The sequence below is a fragment of the Dasypus novemcinctus genome, chromosome 26 (assembly GCF_030445035.2).
Source record: "Dasypus novemcinctus isolate mDasNov1 chromosome 26, mDasNov1.1.hap2, whole genome shotgun sequence".
NCBI classification, from domain to species: Eukaryota; Metazoa; Chordata; class Mammalia; order Cingulata; family Dasypodidae; genus Dasypus; species Dasypus novemcinctus.
In genome coordinates, this window is record NC_080698.1 from 47,234,560 (window position 1) to 47,252,670 (window position 18,111).

The 18,111-nt window shown below is 45.3% G+C and overlaps 1 protein-coding gene across 4 annotated transcripts in view; it reads right to left on the reverse strand.

Moving 5' to 3' along the window:
* The window catches only part of SRGAP3 (SLIT-ROBO Rho GTPase activating protein 3), a 260,329-nt gene that overhangs the window by 71,259 nt on the left and 170,959 nt on the right, over positions 1–18,111 (reverse strand). For all 4 annotated transcript variants that reach the window (XM_058288699.2, XM_058288697.2, XM_058288696.2 and 1 more), the window contains exons 4-5: positions 11,504–11,566; positions 547–732 (exon numbers count right to left, since the gene is read on the reverse strand). In XM_058288699.2, the coding sequence (XP_058144682.1) occupies positions 547–732; positions 11,504–11,566 (249 nt within the window). The remainder of the gene's footprint in view (positions 1–546; positions 733–11,503; positions 11,567–18,111) is intronic.

Sequence of the window (18,111 nt, forward strand, 5' to 3'; positions counted from 1 at the left end):
CTCCAAAATTAGCATGCAGTTCACCATGTCGCATTAAAGGACCTCTCCAGCCCCCAAAGAGAATGATTCTAAAATTCCCATCTTTGGCTGGGAAATGGCCATTTCTGAATGGGTCCTTCATCAGATTCCTGTGGGCTGATTGGTAGCCCAGGGCTGCTCCCACCCCGCCCCAAGACCTACTCAGTCCTAACCAGCTCCCCAGGCACCAAAGTCCCCTCTGGAGCAAATGTCCCCCCCACTGCTTAAGGAGCCTCCAGCGCCTGAGAATGTACTCGAGTACTGGATGTGACTCCCATCACCACTGAGCTCTCCTGTCAGCTGCATTCCTCTCTGGAGCTGGGCCAGGCCTCACAAGTGCTGGCTGAGGCCTGGCCAGCCCTCCCACCTCTGTGTCACAGCCCTGTGAGAGACCAGATGCTGGCAGCATCTTTCCAGCCCCACAGGCTGTCGTGCAGAGGAATGGGAGGGCACTCGGAAGGTCAAGGCTGTCAGCTAGAAGCAGGAACCCCTGCTTCCTGCCTGCCCCGGCCTGGGTCCCCCAATCACCTTCTCCTTCATCTTCTCAATCTTCTTCACAGAGCTGCGGCGCTGGGGTCGGTCCTCGTGCCGGAGCAGGTTCATGCTGAGGTCCCCTGACTTGTTGAACTGCTTCTCCTCCTGCTTCTCAGCCTCCTTTAGCTTGCTTTCTGCACTGATGCTCTCTGCGTGGTACATGTGGTAGGTTTTCATGACCTGGGGACACACAAGCGTGGGAAATCAGTAGCCTACTAGGGCCTACTGGGGTCCAGCCCTAATGTTCCCAGTCCCTTCCAAAGTTCCGCACTCTCATCAGATCTGTCCGTGCCTTCTGCCCACAATGCACTCTGAGCTCCCACACTTTTTTTTTCAGTCTCTCTGAGGACTGGAAATGATGATGATAATAATCAGCAGCAGCTTCACCATCATTATCATCATCACCATCACAACCATCACCATCATCATCTACATTTCAATCAGTCATTAAGTACTTACTAAATGCCAGACATGAACGGTAAATAGAAAATAAAAAGAGGTGACCACAGTCCCTGAGCATTTGGAGGTTCTCAGACTCTTGCTTCCCTTCACCCTTCCCCTCACAGTGTCAGTGGGAAAGCTCCTCCTCAGGTGCTCATGGGATACTTCCCACAGAGCATCCTTCATACTCACATACAAATCATTTTCTTAGCTGTTCCCTCAAGTAAAATTGACCTGCAAATGGCTCTGTCCCCAAATGTAGATTACCCAATATGTATTCCATGCTCCCTGGAATAAACTCATCCTTGGCTATAAAATGAATTCCTGTAAAGCAAGCTGTACTTTACTACTCTTCTTCCAGAATACAAATTAGATATTATCATAAGAATGGAATTTTTGAGCCAAAAGAATCATCCAATCACTAAATTTTACAACCAGGGAAACTGAGGCCCAGAAGGGCAAAGTAGCTTGTCCAAGGTCATACAGTCTATCAGTATAGTCTCCAGCATGATCAAGAGACAGAACATTTCCAGTATACTAAAAATATCCCTCACGCCCTGTTGCAGTTAATCCCCCCTCCCCCACCCTGGCCCCACACAACTTCTGATTTGCTTTCTGTGACTATAGATTGTTTTTGTGTGTGTGCTCTAGAATGTCATATAAATGGAATGCTTGTTGTAAGGCAGACTTATTTGTAAAGTTCTCAGAAAAGTACAGTATAAACTCTTGGGTCTGCTTTCCCTCAGCGTAATTTTTGAGAGACTTGCATGTTACTGTGTGTCTCAGCAGTTCATTTTTATTGTTTGAATTAGTACTCCCTGGTACAGATATACCATAATTTGTTCATCTAGTCATCTGTTGATGGTCATTAGGTTTCTTTACAGCTTTTGGCTACTATGAATACTGCTGCTATGAAAGCTCATGGACAATTCTTTGTGAGGGCATATGTTTCCATTTGTCTTAAGTATATACCTAGGAATGGAAGAGTATATTAAGCCACATTAGAAATCTGGACTCTTGACTTTTAATCCACCATGTTTTCTACTGTATCATACTGATTCCTTAATTCATTACCATTTGCTCGGCAGACATGATATTTCTGCAGCCCGAAAGCAGTCTGGGCAGCCCCATATCAACAGTATCCTCTCTCCTGGTCCCCAACTATGAGGGCACTTTTCCTTTGCAATATCAGGTTTATGATCATCTTTTTCTGCTCAGAACCTCAAGACATTCTGAAATTCATAGCTCCTGAGCCTTGCTCATTCTCTTCTCCTATTGTTTGGATAATTACAGAAGTTAACAGAATGGAAGCTGCCAGCAGGAGTCACCAATGCGGATGGGATGTGCTGCTACCTGACCAGGTCCTTTAAGACAGAGAAGTTTGAATGAAGTACTGGCAGGCCCTATAATTCTGTTTATTCCCATCTGAGGTTCTATGAAAGGAGTTTATTAGAATGAGGAATTCTTCTGTGACTTTTATTATAAAATCACAGACTTAATCCGTTGCTTGGGAGGTTCTTTTTGCTTTAGGCCAAAAGTCAATGGAGACAACATCTGTTGTAGAACGTGGTAGTTAAAAATATGGGCTCTGGGGCCAAATGTCTGGGCTGAATCCTGGTACTGCCACTTATTAGCTGTGTGACCTTAGACAAGTCATGTAACCTCTCTGACCTCTGCTTCCTCAACTGAAAAATGGGGATAACAGTAGCACCTACCTCATAGGTTTGTTGTAAGGCAGGTTTATTTGTAAAGTTCTGAGAAAAGTACCTGCCATATAGTAAGGGCCATTTAGGCATTAGCTGCTATTGTCACCATTATCATGCCTGATTTCAGCTGAGCATTAGAGATCCTTGAAACTACTCACTTGACCATTTAGGAAAATGCTTACAAACCCTGTAGAACATTAGCTAATGTGAGAAAAAATGTTTCTTCCTCCTTCATTCTGAAAACCTCCCAAATTTTCAAAACAATAAATGAAAAAAAAATGCAATCAAATTTTCTTTTGTGGATCATTTTGAAAAGGCCTCTTATCTGCATCCCACCATTTTTGTTCACTTGAAATTGCCCTAAAGCCCTAGAGACTCCTTTCTTGCTGACTTTATCTACTCTTTATGCCAGCCTACTATGATTATTTCTGAACTAAATGCACCAAAAAGTTTGCTGTATTGATGCAGGCCCGTCATCTAGTGGCCAAAAGATATTACTGCAGGATTATAGATAACCAAAGCAGTTGGCTATTTTCAATGATCTTCTTTATGCCACGGTTTCTAGAAACAATGTAGCTAAGAGCTGGGGATGCCAGCATCCAGGACCCCCACTTTCATTATTCTCAAGGCCCCCTATTATCCTTCCACATTCATGGACTCCACTGGTTTCCTTGCTCCAGCATCTCTTTGCTGGTGCTGTTTATTTCTGGACCTCACCCCTGTCTGGATTGAATGATTCCTGCTAAATTCACCTTCCCTATATCAACTTCTGAGGCCTGCTTATCTCACCACTAATCCTATCACCTGGGTTGAATAGCTCAGAGGAAAAGAGAGCATTTCCACTTGCAACTAGATCTTCCTCTCCATTCATCCATCCATCCATCCATCCACCCATCCATCCATCCTTCTATCCACTCACCCAAAGTCAGCATCTAAGTTAGGTGTTTTTAGCCTCACACTCCTTTGCCTACCATTCTAGCCTTCTTGAATCAAAGAATACTCTTTCTGCTATCCAACAGGCCAACCTTCCCAATACAGTCTCTGAAATGCATGCTAAAGATTGCAGGCATGAGAACGTAACCCTGACTACCCTGGAGTCAAACTCCCCATGATCCAGACAGTGGTACCTGATCCCAAGCAGAGTAGTGAAGTCAACCTGTGCAGGATGACTTACACTGGACAGCTGGCATGAAGATTTTACCTGGATGCCTCTTTGAAATGGGTCTATTTACACCTAGAATCCTTTAGATATTTCCTGTAAGTACCTGAAAAACCCATACCTTCAGTATAGAAGGTTCTTAGCACAATAGCCTGGACAAGTCTGCTCGATATTGCCAGTCCAGCATGTGTAATAATACTCAAATTTATCTATTACTTTAGAGTCTACAAACCTCTTTTTTTATTCACCCCAAGGAGCACTTCAATTAACCCTTACTCTAGTCTTGGGAGGCAGCATGATGACAATACCAATAACAATGATGATAGGCGTTAACATTCTTCAATTGTTTACTACATGCCAGGCCTTGTCCTAAGCACTTTACAAAGATTAACTCATTTATTTCTCACTAAAACACCATTAAGATTCCTGCATTATAGATGACAAAACTGGCTCAGAGAAGTTTCTCAAGGTCACAAAACTAGTAAATGCAATGCCAAGGTTCAAAGCCAAGTTGACCGACTCCACAGACTGGGCTTAATGGGCACATGGTCGTTTTTGCCTTCCTGGCATCCCTTCCTCAACCACAAAATAAGGATGAAAGGGACTCTACCAAATGGGGTTCAGGAGACATGGTTTTGAGACTTACCCCTCCTATTACTTGCTGAGTGGGAAAGGCTTGTCCTCTCTGAGTCTACATGGTGAAGTTCAGATGAGAAGTGAATGGGAAATTGCTCTATAAATTGCAAGTATAAAGTGACTGGCTAGAGCAGTGTGCCAAGGGCTGTGCCAGAGGTGGAAGCAGGAGTTCAACTTAGGTCAAGTCGCTGAGACTGTCTTCAACCTGAAATCTCCAAGGGCCCCTCAGGGGCATTCGCTCCGCTTAGTGCCAGGTGGGAGGTCCGCTTTCCAGCCCTCCAGAGCCTAACAGAATTACATCTCTGAATATAATTCTCAGAATGTAAGAGCCAAAAAGTCCCCTGGAAAACTCATGTACTAACCCTTCGCTTAAAGAAACAGGGCCGGAAATAGCAAGTATATTGCCCAAAGTCGCACGGGGCCAGTCGGAGCAGAGACCAGAGGTAGGGTCTTCTGACCCCTAGGTATTGCCTTTTCTGGTAGCTGCACTGCCTTTTGCATCTTCCCACATCCATAGATTGTGAAAACAGGACAGGATTACCTGCTCAGTCCTTCAAACCCTCACTCATATGTAAAAGAAAGCAAATAAAGATCTGGAACTTGACAGCATCAATAAAGAAACATGTTGAGATGGGATAAGGATCCATTGTTAGAAAACAACTCCTCAAAGATGCAGTCCCAGTGGGCTTCCTCTCTCCCACAGGCAGGGCCAGCAAGGAGCACATCAAGGCGTTTGCCTCCAACATCTGGGTATGGGTGAAATCTTGGGCCAATGCATGCCAAAGGCATCCTTCAAGGAAATGAAAAGTCGCAGCATTGTAGTCTGGCCATCCAAGCACTGTGACGTCTATGCTCTCTGTAGAGCTTATACTCTCTACCTTATGTACTCATTTTGCATGTTTATACTCTGTTTCGCCCAAAGTGCAAGAGTGCAAGGTTCACGAGGATCAAGATCTTCTTCATGATCATATCCCCTGTACTGAACTAAAGAAAGGTACCCAGCAAGTACAAAATGTATTTGCATGAATGATCCAACGAATGGCTGGCTGGCTGGCTGGAGGGAGGGAGGGAGGGAGGGAGGAAGAAAGGAAGGAAGGAAGGAAAGATGGAAGGGAGGGAGGGAGGCAGGGAGGGAGGGAGAGAGGGAGGGAGAGAGGGAGGGAGGGAGGCAGGCAGGGAGGCAGGCAGGGAGGGAGGGAGGGTAAGGAAAGGGAAGTGGGGAAGGGAGAAAAGGAGAGGGAGAGCAAGAGCAGAAGGAGGGAGGAGAGAGAATGGACAAAATGGGGGAAGTGTAATTCTACTGCCTCTGACCTGGTAAGTGTGTATTGGGGTGGGAGTGAGTTAGACTTTCAGTCATTAAATATTTATTGAGCAGTTGATCGTGGGCCAGGGACTATACTAGGTGCTGCAAACAAATATTATGGAAGACGAGTCTCTGCCCTCACAGATACATAATCTCCTGGGGAGACAGACAACTAAACAAGCAAATCAACATAATGTGTGAAGTGCAAGGATGAGGGGAATGCAGGGTACTAAAGGAAGGCTTTCTGGAGGAAGGGACACCTAGACTGAACCTTGAAGGAAAAGCATCTGGTAGCTGGGAGAACAGGGCATGGCGGTGTGGAGTGTTCCCGACAAAGGAAGCAGTGTGAGCCTGACGCCCAGGGAGAGCAGGGGTCAAAGAGGGTTGAGGAACAGCCTAGGGCAGGAGTTCTTAACCTTTTTTGTTCCATGGACCCCTATGTCAGTCAGGTAAAAACCACAGACCCCTTACTAAGTCCACACTATACTGTGTATTATTTTATAAATACATCACACATAAACCAATACGTCCCCACAAGAATAATGTTTTTTGAATTTCAATTCACGCTCACGGACCCCCTGTTAAGAACCCCTGGTTTATAGGCAGAAGATCAACAGGTGTTTGTTCTGGCACTAGCCAATGGAGCCACTTCTGTACTGTCCCCCAGCTACTACCCCTCAATGGACATCTCTTGTTTTTCTCTGCCCAGGATCATCCAGTCCTCCTTTTTCTGGACCAGCTTCCTGATTTTCTTTGAGGAAATGCCCCAAGTTCCCCTCCACCACTCTGAGTTCATGTGGTTCTTGTGAAACTGACTGCACTCTCCAACCGTGGGGGTGGGCATGAGAGCCAGCCTGGCTGATCAGTAAACATTAATCTGGTCACTGTGACTGGCGCTCAGGATCCCATGCAGGCCAATTAGAGACAGCTCTGAGACTTCTGCTGGAATCAGTGTTCTCTTTCCACTGGGGGAGCTGAGCTGTCAGGAAGCTTGCAGTGCTGAGGGCCATCTTTCCTACCACATGGGAGAAGTCTGCCTGATTATGAAGCCAACATGAAGGGAAAGCAAAACAGAGAGAGAGAGAGAGGACACATACATGCTTATGCACTTTAGAGAGGAGGGTACCTAGAGGTGGTGGGGATAAGGCAGAGGGAAGGTTTATTGAATGAATGAAGTAACAAAATGCCCATCCCCGCAATGCTTCTGCATCCTTCTTGGCCGCAGAAGAAGACAAGCCTTTTCCCTAAAGTGGATGATGGATGGCCTTTGGCATTTATCTCCATCATCACTACACCCACGAGCTATTATTAGTAACCCCAAACATAACCACCTCCTCCTCCTTTATAAAAAAATTAAAAAACAAAGAAAGTCCCCATCATTTGCTTCTCAATTTTCCTCTGTTACTGTCATCATTATCCTGGAGTTTCAAGGGCAAGAGGAAGTTGGGGGAGGGAGGGGGGTGAGTATAAAGACTTGTGTCACTAGTCGTAATAACCAGAAAGTGCTCAAAAGATATCCCCAGCAGTGACTCATTGGATCTGAACTCCAAGGTACCCTGAGCAGCTGGTGGCCGTGATAGGCTTTTTGCAAAGATGGCCTCAGTGATTCCTCCCATCTCTGCAGGCCCACCTCTTTGCATTGTGACTTTCCAGCTCCTCCTAGCAAGAGGTAAAATTTACTTTCCACCCCATGACTCTGTGCTTGGCTATGTGACTTGCATTGGCCCATGGGGTATTAGTACATGTGACACAAGCAGAGGCTTGAAAATTGATTGCACATTGGGTTTGCCCACTTTTAGCTGTAATTAAAACCCTGAGACCAGGATGTGAAGTAGCCTGCTGGGGTGGCCACACTTTCAAGAACCAAAATGCCAACCATCAGGCATGTGAGTGAGGTCATCTTAAACCTCAGCTGATTGGCCAGAAAACTACAGTGGCCCCAGTTTATAAAAGTGGCCCCAGTTTAACTTCTTCTGAATTACAGACCACAGAATCATGACCAAATAAAATAGTTGTGGGTTTAAAACAGAGTGTTGAGATGGTTTGTTATGCAGCAATGACAAATGAAAAACAAAATGGTCTGAAGCAAGCCATTTACTTCTCTGTGTCTCAGTTTCTTCATCTGCAAAATGAGGTGGTGTGAGCTTTCATTAAATAATACATACAACATACCTAATCCAGTGTGAGTTACTTTTAAGCCACAGTTATTATTATCTTTGCTTTGACAATAAACCAAATGAGACCCAAAGAAGTTAATTGCTTGGCCAAGCTAGCAAGTGATGCAGCAGGAATTCAAACCCAGATGTGTCTGGGATCAATTTGCTGTGCTGTAATACTACATAGTCTCCTCTGCTGAGTATTCCCTTCTTCTTTCCCTCTTCTCCTCTGCTTCTTTAATGTCTACCCATCAGAACACACCAAGCTCAAAACTCAACCTTGATCACAGCAGCCCACCCAGAGTCATCACTTTTCTAAACCCCCATACCCCCAACCCCTATTTCCACCCTCCCCTCCTCTCAATCAATCTCTCATGCCTGCACACACTTCTGCTCTCATTTCTTCACCCACAAATGCATACTGATCACCTACTACATGCCCAGCTCTGGTGCAGGCCCCAGGCACCCTGCGGACACATGGTCCTGCCCCCACGGAGCTCACAGCCTAAGTGCCCTCCCCTCTGAGTTCCCGTATCCAGCATTTACTATGCTCTGTCTTCTGTTGATACAGCATCAGTTCACATACTTTAGTCTTCTCTCCCCACCCAGATTATAAATTCCTCGTGGGTGAAACCGGGTTTTCATTTATTCACACATCCCTCCTTCAATCCTTTGCTTCAACAGTCACCCCGGGAACATCAAGGGTGTACACGACACTCTGGCAGAGACTAACTGGTGAAATGCTCCCAATTCTCTGCCTTGCCTGTGGAGAGGTGAGTCCTCAGCAGGCATCCCAAAATGTCTCATTTTTAACTGGATTTCTGGGTACTATGAAGGCTCAGTGTGCAGTCATCGAATGACCTGGAAAGGAGTGCTGTGGGCACCCTAGAGGCTCCCTCTCCTTCACAGGTGCAAAAGAAGAGAGCTGGGGGAGGTGCTGGGCCTCCCTCCTGCACCAGCCGCTGGCGCCCCATCACCAGACTGCGGGGCGCACACTGAGGCAGGTTTTGTCTTGGCATGGGTGCCTGAGCCAGTCCCCCTGGACGGTGTCTGTGGAATTTCTGTGCAGCCATGCTGCCCCGTGGTTGGGGGGACAGAGGTAAATGGAGCCCCTGTTGGATTTAGGGCACTGAGAAAGGCACCAGCACCTGGTGGAATGCCAAGACATGCCACCCACCTCTGGGTCCCTGACTCCTGCCTGCCTTTCCCAGTCTACAAACCAGAGAGAAGTTCTACTGCCACCCTCATTTTTCACAGATGCTGAGGCTGGAAAGCTGGGGGGAAATGGCTTACCTGAGGCCACATAGCTAGGCTCACACTGAGGCTTTGAAACTTTAAGTCCAAGCTCCATGGCTGAGACTTAGATCCCAGGGAGCTTTTGCAATGCAACTGGGCAGACAGGATATAGACAACAAAGACAACAAAATCCAAATGATTTTTGTAGAACTGCCATTGGAATTCAAAGGCTGGAGTTGACAGCTTTCTAAAGGTGGCAGAGTTTGACCTGGGTTTGAAATATGAGAATGACACAGACAAGCAGAGGAGGAGAGGGGACAGTTTCAAGCAGAGCAACTGCAGGGGTAAAAGAGCAGAGGGAAAAGAGATTTGGTGTGAGTAGAGGGCATCAAGGAAGGGAGTCCAGCTGGACCCCACAGGAAAAGTTTGAGACCTGCGAGGGGGCAACGAGAGACCTAGGTGGCAGGTCCTGGGATGTGGAACCAAGGTGTCTGAATGTTGTGGAGGAAAGCGATCCACTCAAAAAAGTGCCTGAGCAACTCTGTGATCATGCTCAAAGCCACTGATTGCATACCTTGGATGGATGGTATGGCGTGTGAATATATCTCAATAAAATTACTTTATATTTTTAAAACAAAAAGGTGTCTAAGGACAACAAAAGGGACCTAGACAGGGGAACCCTGGGCCTAGCCAAATCCTCCATTGAATTCTAAGTAGGCAAAGCTCATTCAGTTGTCAGCGTTGCACATTTATTGCCCACCCCACCCCCACCCCAAGTGTGCACGACAGCCTAGTTTCACATTCTCCAAGGAGGCACAAATGGTAATAATGATAATAGTAAAATTATGGACTTCTGACCCACCATGCATTTTTGTTTTCTTTATTCTTAGCAGCACTTTACATATATGATCTCCTTTAACTCTCACCAGGGTATGCAACCAGTAGATATTATGATTTCCATTTAACAACTGGATTTGAATCCCAGTCTCTGGCTTTAGCATCTGTATTTTAAACCACTAGGTTATTCTCCCTCCCAGTGCTCAGCTTCCTCAAAGCTGAGCTTTGAGGAAACAATTTTTCCAGAAACAATTCTTCTTTTATTTAGAATAACAATGCTTCTTACACTAAGAAATGACCCCACTAAAAACTGTCCAGGGTTCAAGCTTTGCTTCTTGGAACTGAAGAACCTAGTTTCAACTTTTACAGATTACCCCCCTAGGCTCTTTCAACCACATTTTACTGACTGGGGAACTGGGCCCCAGAAAAATGACAGCTTGTAGTGCCTTGGTTGTTGGGAGTCTGAGGCAGGCCTTCTGACATGAGTACCCAGGCTTCCAGCAAAGACTCTCAGCCCTCCAAGAGTCTACCACCTGCTGATCACCCAGGACTTAAACATAGAACAACACCGAAAAGCAGAGTCTTCTCCCGGCCTGCTGTTCTTTCCCCACATACCAGGGGGTTTCAAGTATATTTTTAGCAGCAGAAACTTCCCCCATTTTAATGAGAAGTTTTATAAGGAACCCCTGTATATTTAAAATGGATTTTTACTCTGCTTCAATTGTCAATGTGAGGGCCCTGGAGCTCTTCCTCTGGGCCTATCGCACGCTCTCCAAGGTTCCCCTCTCCAAGGAAGCCAAATGCTCCTCGAAACAATCTGTAAATCCCTGCACTGAAGCCTATGGTGTTTGTGTTCCCTCACGCATTTGTCTTCTTTGATTCTAATAGCCCAAGTCCAATTAGATCTTGACTCCAGGAAGGTGTCAAGGTCAGTTTCTAGGCCAAACTGTGATATGAGGAAATTATTTCCTGGAGATGGCCAGGCATGTTTACCCCCCTCACCTCACACGATCCCAGCACAGGGCTGGGAGGTGGGGCTCACCTCCACTCAGCAGGTGAGGATTCTGAGACTCAGACATGCCTGCCCAAGGTCCCATGGTCAGGAAGGAGTGGGGCAAGACTCCAGCCTGTTCTACCTGACTCCAAAACCCACACACCTGCCCTCAGGACCTTTCAACCCAATGCTCCCCGAACCTTGACTTAGTTTCCTTTGCTTTTGTAGGTAACATATTCACACAACTGGCAGATCATTTGAATCTCTAGTGAACTTTTAACAACTAAACATGCACAGGGCTCATCCAGATATGAAATCAGAATCTGGGTTGCAAGTCATTACATCCTTCCATGATGGCCTGCTCTCAGTCTGCCACAAGGCACAGCACAAAGCCCCAAGTTCCTTCCAGACCACTGCTTAGCCTCCCTCCACCTCTGGGTGCTGAAGAAAGAGGATCCAGTGCAAAACCACAGCAGAACTTACTGTATAGAGCTCATTGGTGACCTTCAGGAGCTCCTCGTGCATCTGCAGGCCAATTTCCTTGCTCTGGAATATGGAAGAACAAATGTCAGAGGGTGAGAAAGTTGCTGGTTGCATTGACCAATTTCTTTTCAATACAGAAACCAACAAAAACCTTGTGATCTAGACCTGAATTCCTCAACTTGAGATATATCCACACACAGAGGCTCCTTGCAAAAGGAATTCTCCATTCATATCATTTTGAGAACCCTACACATCAGCTCCTTACCTTGGTGATTCACAGAGGCAGCATATTAAACATTCTGGGAAATCCTACAACCAATCAGCCTGTTCATCCTTCTCTAATCCTGTGTTCTCTAAACTGATTTGACTATGTGTTTTTGTTCAATGCTCATTACTCATTAATGTCTCCTGAAAGTAGAACACAGTTTGGGAAAGAATGACCTAGCACTTCAATTCATCATGAAGGGAAGTGGACTTGGCCCAATGGATAGGGCATCTACCTACCTCATGGGATGTCTGCGGTTCAAACCCCGGGCCTCCTTGACCCGTGTGGAACTGGCCTATGCGCAGTGCTGATGCGCGCAAAGAGTGCCCTGCCACACAGGGGTGTCCCCCGTGAAGGGGAGCCCCACACACAAGGAGTGTGCCCTGTAAGGAGAGCCGCCCAGCGTGAAAGAAAATGCAGCCTGCTAAGAATGGTGCCACACACATGGAGAGCTGACACAACAAGATGATGCAACAAAAAAAAGAAACACAGATTCCCAGTGCCGCTGATAAGGATAGAAGCAGTCACAGAAGAACACCCAGTGAATGGACACAGAGAGCAGACAACTGGGGAGGGGGGAAGGGGAGAGAAATAAATAAATAATAAATCTTTTTTTTTTTAAAATTCATCATGAAAGTAAATGGTAACTCTCAGGTCATCCCAGGAGCCTCCTTCCTCTAGCAGCAAGTTCCGGGGCCTCCTGTTACAAGACAGCTTGTCTTCCTTGAGTAGGAACCAGCTATTGGCACCCATTTAGACATCGACTTCCTGGTTTCCACAGATGCCTTGGCCCTTGGTTTGACCCCAGATTTCAGTTTGACCCTTCCCCGAGCTGGTTCCCTGGCTTGCCTAACCTCATCCATCACCACCTGGATCCTGGCTGTGCTGCCAGCTGTCTGTGTGGCCTTGGATAAGTGACTTCCCACTCTGAACTTCTGTTCCCTATGTATAAAATAAAAAGCTTCACTGAAAACATGCACTAAGCATGGTCTAGAGGTCACTGCTAGACTCTAAAAAGGAGTGGGGGCTTCTCTGGCCAAACATATTTGGGGAAAGCAGGTTAAACAAAGTAAGAGAGTTTGCTTTATTGCAGAACTTTTGAAGGCTTTATATCCTCATATGACTGGGGACTTTCCAGAGGGGACTGTAGTGTATAGTTTGGATTGACCCAATCCTTTTTCCAGAAGGGGATTTACATGTAGTATATTGAGGGACATGATTCAGAGAACAATTAACAAATGATCTGTAGGATTCCACCCTGCTTTAAGAGTCTAGTATTCTTTGTTGTTGTTGTTGATGTTGTTATGGTTGTACTTTGGTAAATACTCTCCCTATTTGCCTGGACTATCACATTACATTTCTATATTGAAAATACAGAAAATATCCCTGAGAAGCTGAGTCATCTTGCTCTTACTTTCATTGCCAGTGGCCTCCCAGCTTGATCAGCTGCTGATGGGCAGAGACCAGCCTTCCTGCCACCACGGTGCAGGTCAGGAGCCCACTAACTGGCTCCTTAAGCCCTTTACAGGTGCCTGCTTCTGGCCCCATAGCCCTTCTCTCAGCTTCTGGCCTGGAATTCCAAGAACTGCCTCTCTGAAGGTAGCCCCTTGCCTGTACCCAGGATCTCTCAAGAGAAGCCAAAAACCTTAGGGCCTTTCCAAAGATCTATTTAGACCTCTCTCCAGCTCTGGTCACTAAACGGGGACCCAACACAAAACTTCTGCTTTTGAAGAACTTTCTATGCATAGTTCTCTGGAGAACTTTAGGAGAGTCCTGAGCATCTGTAGTGGGTGCTACCCAATCAGCTATCCCCATCTTCTATTCTCTGAGATTCTCTCAAGTGAACAGGCAGCCTGTGCCTCAGATTTTCCTGCGGCTCCTTCCCCCTTTACCTTATATCTAGCAATATACCTGAGTGATTTTTCCAAAATGTATTTAGCTCTTCTGATTCTTTTTTTCACAGCTGCATAGGCTTCCCTAGGCCAGATGCATCAGACTTAATTTAACCAGCTCCTTAGTGATGGGACATTTAGAACATCTCCAGTCTCTTATTATTGCAAGCAATGATGCAGTGAACTTCCTTGTACCCTGTTACTGTGCATGTGGGCAGGGGCACCTGTTGGGTAAATTTCTAGAAGGAGTTCAGCTGGAAAGGGCCCTGCCTTGAGAACTTCCACCAACTTTGCCTTCTCAGTTCCTCCCCCAGCTGGTTCCCCCAATGTGCTCCTAACTTCCACTCCCACTTCTGAACAGCTGCCAAATCTTCATCTCCACTAGCTTTTCTCTTGGGTTCCATCATGTAAAACCTTGGACCAAGCTCAAAGGTGTATATCTTCATTGGCTGCAAAACAATATGAGCTGGATATCCCCTCATCACATCAAACTCAAAATATCCAAAAGTGAATTCAAACTTTCCTCATCCCTCAACTTTGGTCAATGTGATAATATATTCTCAGGCATATTAACGCAAAAACTTTTCTTTCCCACTTCTTTTTCCTTCCTCCTCAGTATGTAAGTGGGTCCTATCCTCAAACTGCCCAATCTTTTGTTCTCTATAGTAGGCAATGTCATTTCTCTGTCCAACATCCATTCTTGCCCTCCAAACTTCCTAACAGAGTCTAAATTTTGACCTTGCATTCATCCCTCCAGTCAAGTTCTTCCAGGGAAGTTGACTCCATTCCCAATGTGTGATTCTGGTTTGTGTTGTTAGTCCAGGAATGAGTATGTGACTTAACTGAATGGAAAAGAAAGACTTATATGGTTGATGGTAATGTTTTAGCCTTTCTACTGAGGATTAGCGAAAAGCATGGAAGGGGGATCCAAGATGGCAGAGCAGGGAGCAGCAGGCTGCACTCCTCCTCCAGAAGTGGTGGAAGACAGGCAGGCTTGCAGGGTATAGGGGAAGCTACAGGTGCTGCAGGGTGATCAGAACAAGCCAGTGAGGTGGTGTGGGGTGGCAGGGGAGAAGCACAGGCAGGTACAGGGGAGTGGCCGGTCATAGGGGGATTGGCTCAGGTGACCCTGTGGAGGGGCCTAGCCAGATGCCAGGGTCTGAGAGGGAGGCCTGGGTTTTGCTTTTAGTTTCCTTTTTCTCTCCTCATCTGGGTACCCAAGGGGCAGCAGGGCTATGGTGTGATGGGCAGCTAATGAGGAAAAGCCTAGGCAGACGCCTGTGGCCTAAGAGGGAAACCCTTCTCTTTTTGTTTTTGTTTTTCTCTCCTCATCCAGGTACCCAGGGAGTGATGGAAGGGGCCACAGGGTGAAAGGCAGGTATAGGTGGCTGGCAAGAAGTAGCCTGGCCAGATGCCAGGGGCCTAAAAGAGAAGCCTGGTATTTTTCCTTCTCTTCTCTTCTCTTCTTTCTTCTCTCCTCTCTTTTCCTCCCCTCCCCTCTCCCCTCCTCTCCTCTCCTCTCTCTTTCCTCCTCTTCCTTTTCCTCTTTTTTCCTTTTCTTTTCTTCCCTTTTTTTTTTTAGGTGGTACCTGATTTTGAACCCAAGACCTCATACAAGGGAAGCAGGAACTCAACCACTGAGCCACATCTGCTTCCCTCCTTTTATTTTTCTTTTCCATTCTTTTCTCTTTTTCCTCTTTTATTTTTTCAGTTAAATGTGAGCAATTCTAAAGATTTAGAATAAACAGAACCAAGTGTCAAAGAAGAAACTTAACACAAAGCCAAACAAAAATAAAACCCTATGAAAGAGAGAGAAACTGACCAACAGAGTAAACTATCAAGATAAACAGATGCCTAGACATCAGCAAAAAATTACAAGCCATACCAGGAAACAGGAAGATATGGCCCAGTCAAAGGAACAAACTAAAAAGCTGGGGAGATGCAGAGTTTGGAACAACTAATCAAAGATGTCCACATAAATCTCCTAAATCAATTCAAGGAGATGAAGGAAGAGATAAAGAATATTTAAGAAGACACTGGGTGGGTATAAAGAAGAAACTGTAAACATACATAAAAAAATAGATCTTATGGTAATGAAAGGCACAATAGAAGAAATTTAAAATACACTAGAGGGAAGTGGATGTGGCTCAACCAGTTGGGTACCCACCTACCACATGGGAGGTCCTGGGTTCAGGTCCTGATGCCTCCTAAAAGAAGACAAGCAGATGCCACCACTGCTGCAACAAGCTAGACACCACCACACCACAAATGAGCTAGACACTGCGCCCGCTGCAACAAGCAGATACCACAAGCCAACAGACACCACAGCCCACCGGGAGTGGATGTGACTTGGGCCTTTGGGCACTTGCCTCTCACGTGGGAGATTATGGGTTCAGTTCCCAGTGCCTCCTAGAGAAAGCGAGCAAACGAAGAGCAGACAGACAAGAGAACTATCTGGGGAAGGGGGGGGGCGGTAATTAAAGAAAAAATGAAGTAAATAAATAAAATTTTTAAACATACACTCAAATCACACAATAGCTTATTTTAACAGGCAGAGGAAAGAATGAGTGAACTAAAAGGACATCTGAAAACACATAGATAAAAGAACAGAGGAAAAATGGAAAAAATGGAGCAGGGATGCAGAGAATTGAAGGACAGCATGAAATGCACAAACATACACAATATGGGTGTTCCAGAGGGAGGAAAAATAGGGTAAAGGGGCAGAAGGAGTGTTTGAGGAAATAATGGCTGAAATTTTCCTAACTCTAATGAGGGACATGGATGTACATGTCCAGGAAGCACAGCATACTCCACAAAGAATAAATCCTAACAGATCTATACTGAGACACATATAATCTGATTGTCAAACACCAAAGATAGAGAATCCTGAAAGCAGCAAGAAAAAAGAGATTTATCACATATAAGTAATGCTTGATAAGATTAAGTGCTGAATTCTCATCTGAAATCATGGAGACGAGAAGGCAACAGTATGACATAGATAATGTGCTGAAAGAGAAATACTGCCAGCCAAGAATTCTGTATCCAGCAAAACTGTCATTCAAAAATGAGGGAGAGATTAAAATAGTCACAAACAGAAATTGAGAGAATCTGTCAACAAGACTCCTGCCCTTCAAGAAATCCTTAAGGGAGTTCTGCAGGTTGAAAGAAAAAGACAGGAAAGAGAAGTTTGGAAGAGAGTGTAGAAAGGAAAATTATTGTAAGGGTAAGTAAAAGGATAAAAATAGAAACAAAAATAAGATATGACATATATAATCCTAAAGAAAAAAATAGTTGCAGTAAGTACTGCCTTTACAGTAACATCATTGAATGTTAATGGTTTAAACTCCCCAATTAAGAGACATAGGTTGGCAGAATGGGTAAAATATATATACATATGATCCATCTATATGTTATCTACAAGAGACTCACCTTAGACCCAAGGACACAAGTAGGTTGCAAGTGAAAGTTTGGAAAACAATTTTCCATGCAAACAGTAACCAAATAAAAAAAAAATAAAGAGCTGGGGTAGCTATAGTAATATTGAACAAAATACACTTTAAAAGCAAAACTCTTGTAAGAGACAAAGAAGGACACTATATAGTAATAAAAGGGGCAATCTACCAAGAAGAAAGAACAATTATAAATATTTATGCACCTAACCAGAGTCCCCCAGAATACATGAGGTAAGTGCTGGCAAAACTGAGAGGAGAAATATACTCTTCTACAATCATAGAAGGGGAGTTCTGTCCCAGCAATATACAGAACAACTAGACAGAAGGATCAATTTAAAAAAAACAGAGATCTTGAAAAATACGTTAAAGGAACTAGATCAAATGGACATGTAGAATATTGGCTACACATTCTTCCCAAGCCCTCATGGATCACTCACCAGGATAGACCACATGTTAGGTCACAGAAAAAATTTCAATGAATTTAGAAAGATTGAAATCATACAAAGCACTTTCTCTGACCACAACGGAATGAAGCTGGGAATCAATAATGGACAGAGAACTGGAAAATTCACAAATATATGGATGTTAAACAACACACTCATTAACAATCAGTGGGTCAAGGAGGATATAGGAAGAGAAATCAGCAAATGAAAATTAGAACATAACATATCAAAACTTATGGGGTGAGAAGCAAACTTGGTCCAGTGGTTAGGGTGACCGCCTACCACATGGGAGGTCCGCGGTTCAAACCCTGGGCCTCCTTGACCCGTGTGGAGCTGGCCCATGCTCAGTACTGATGCGCCCAAGGAGTGCTGTGCCACACAGGGGTGTCCCCCCCCCCGTAGGGGAGCCCCACGCATAAGGAGTGCGCCCCATAAGGAGTGCGCCCCGTACGGAGAGCCGCCCAGCGCGAAAAAAAGTGCAGCCTGCCTAGGAATGGTCCCGCACACATAGAGAGTTGACACAGCAAGATGACGAAACAAAAAGAAACACAGATTC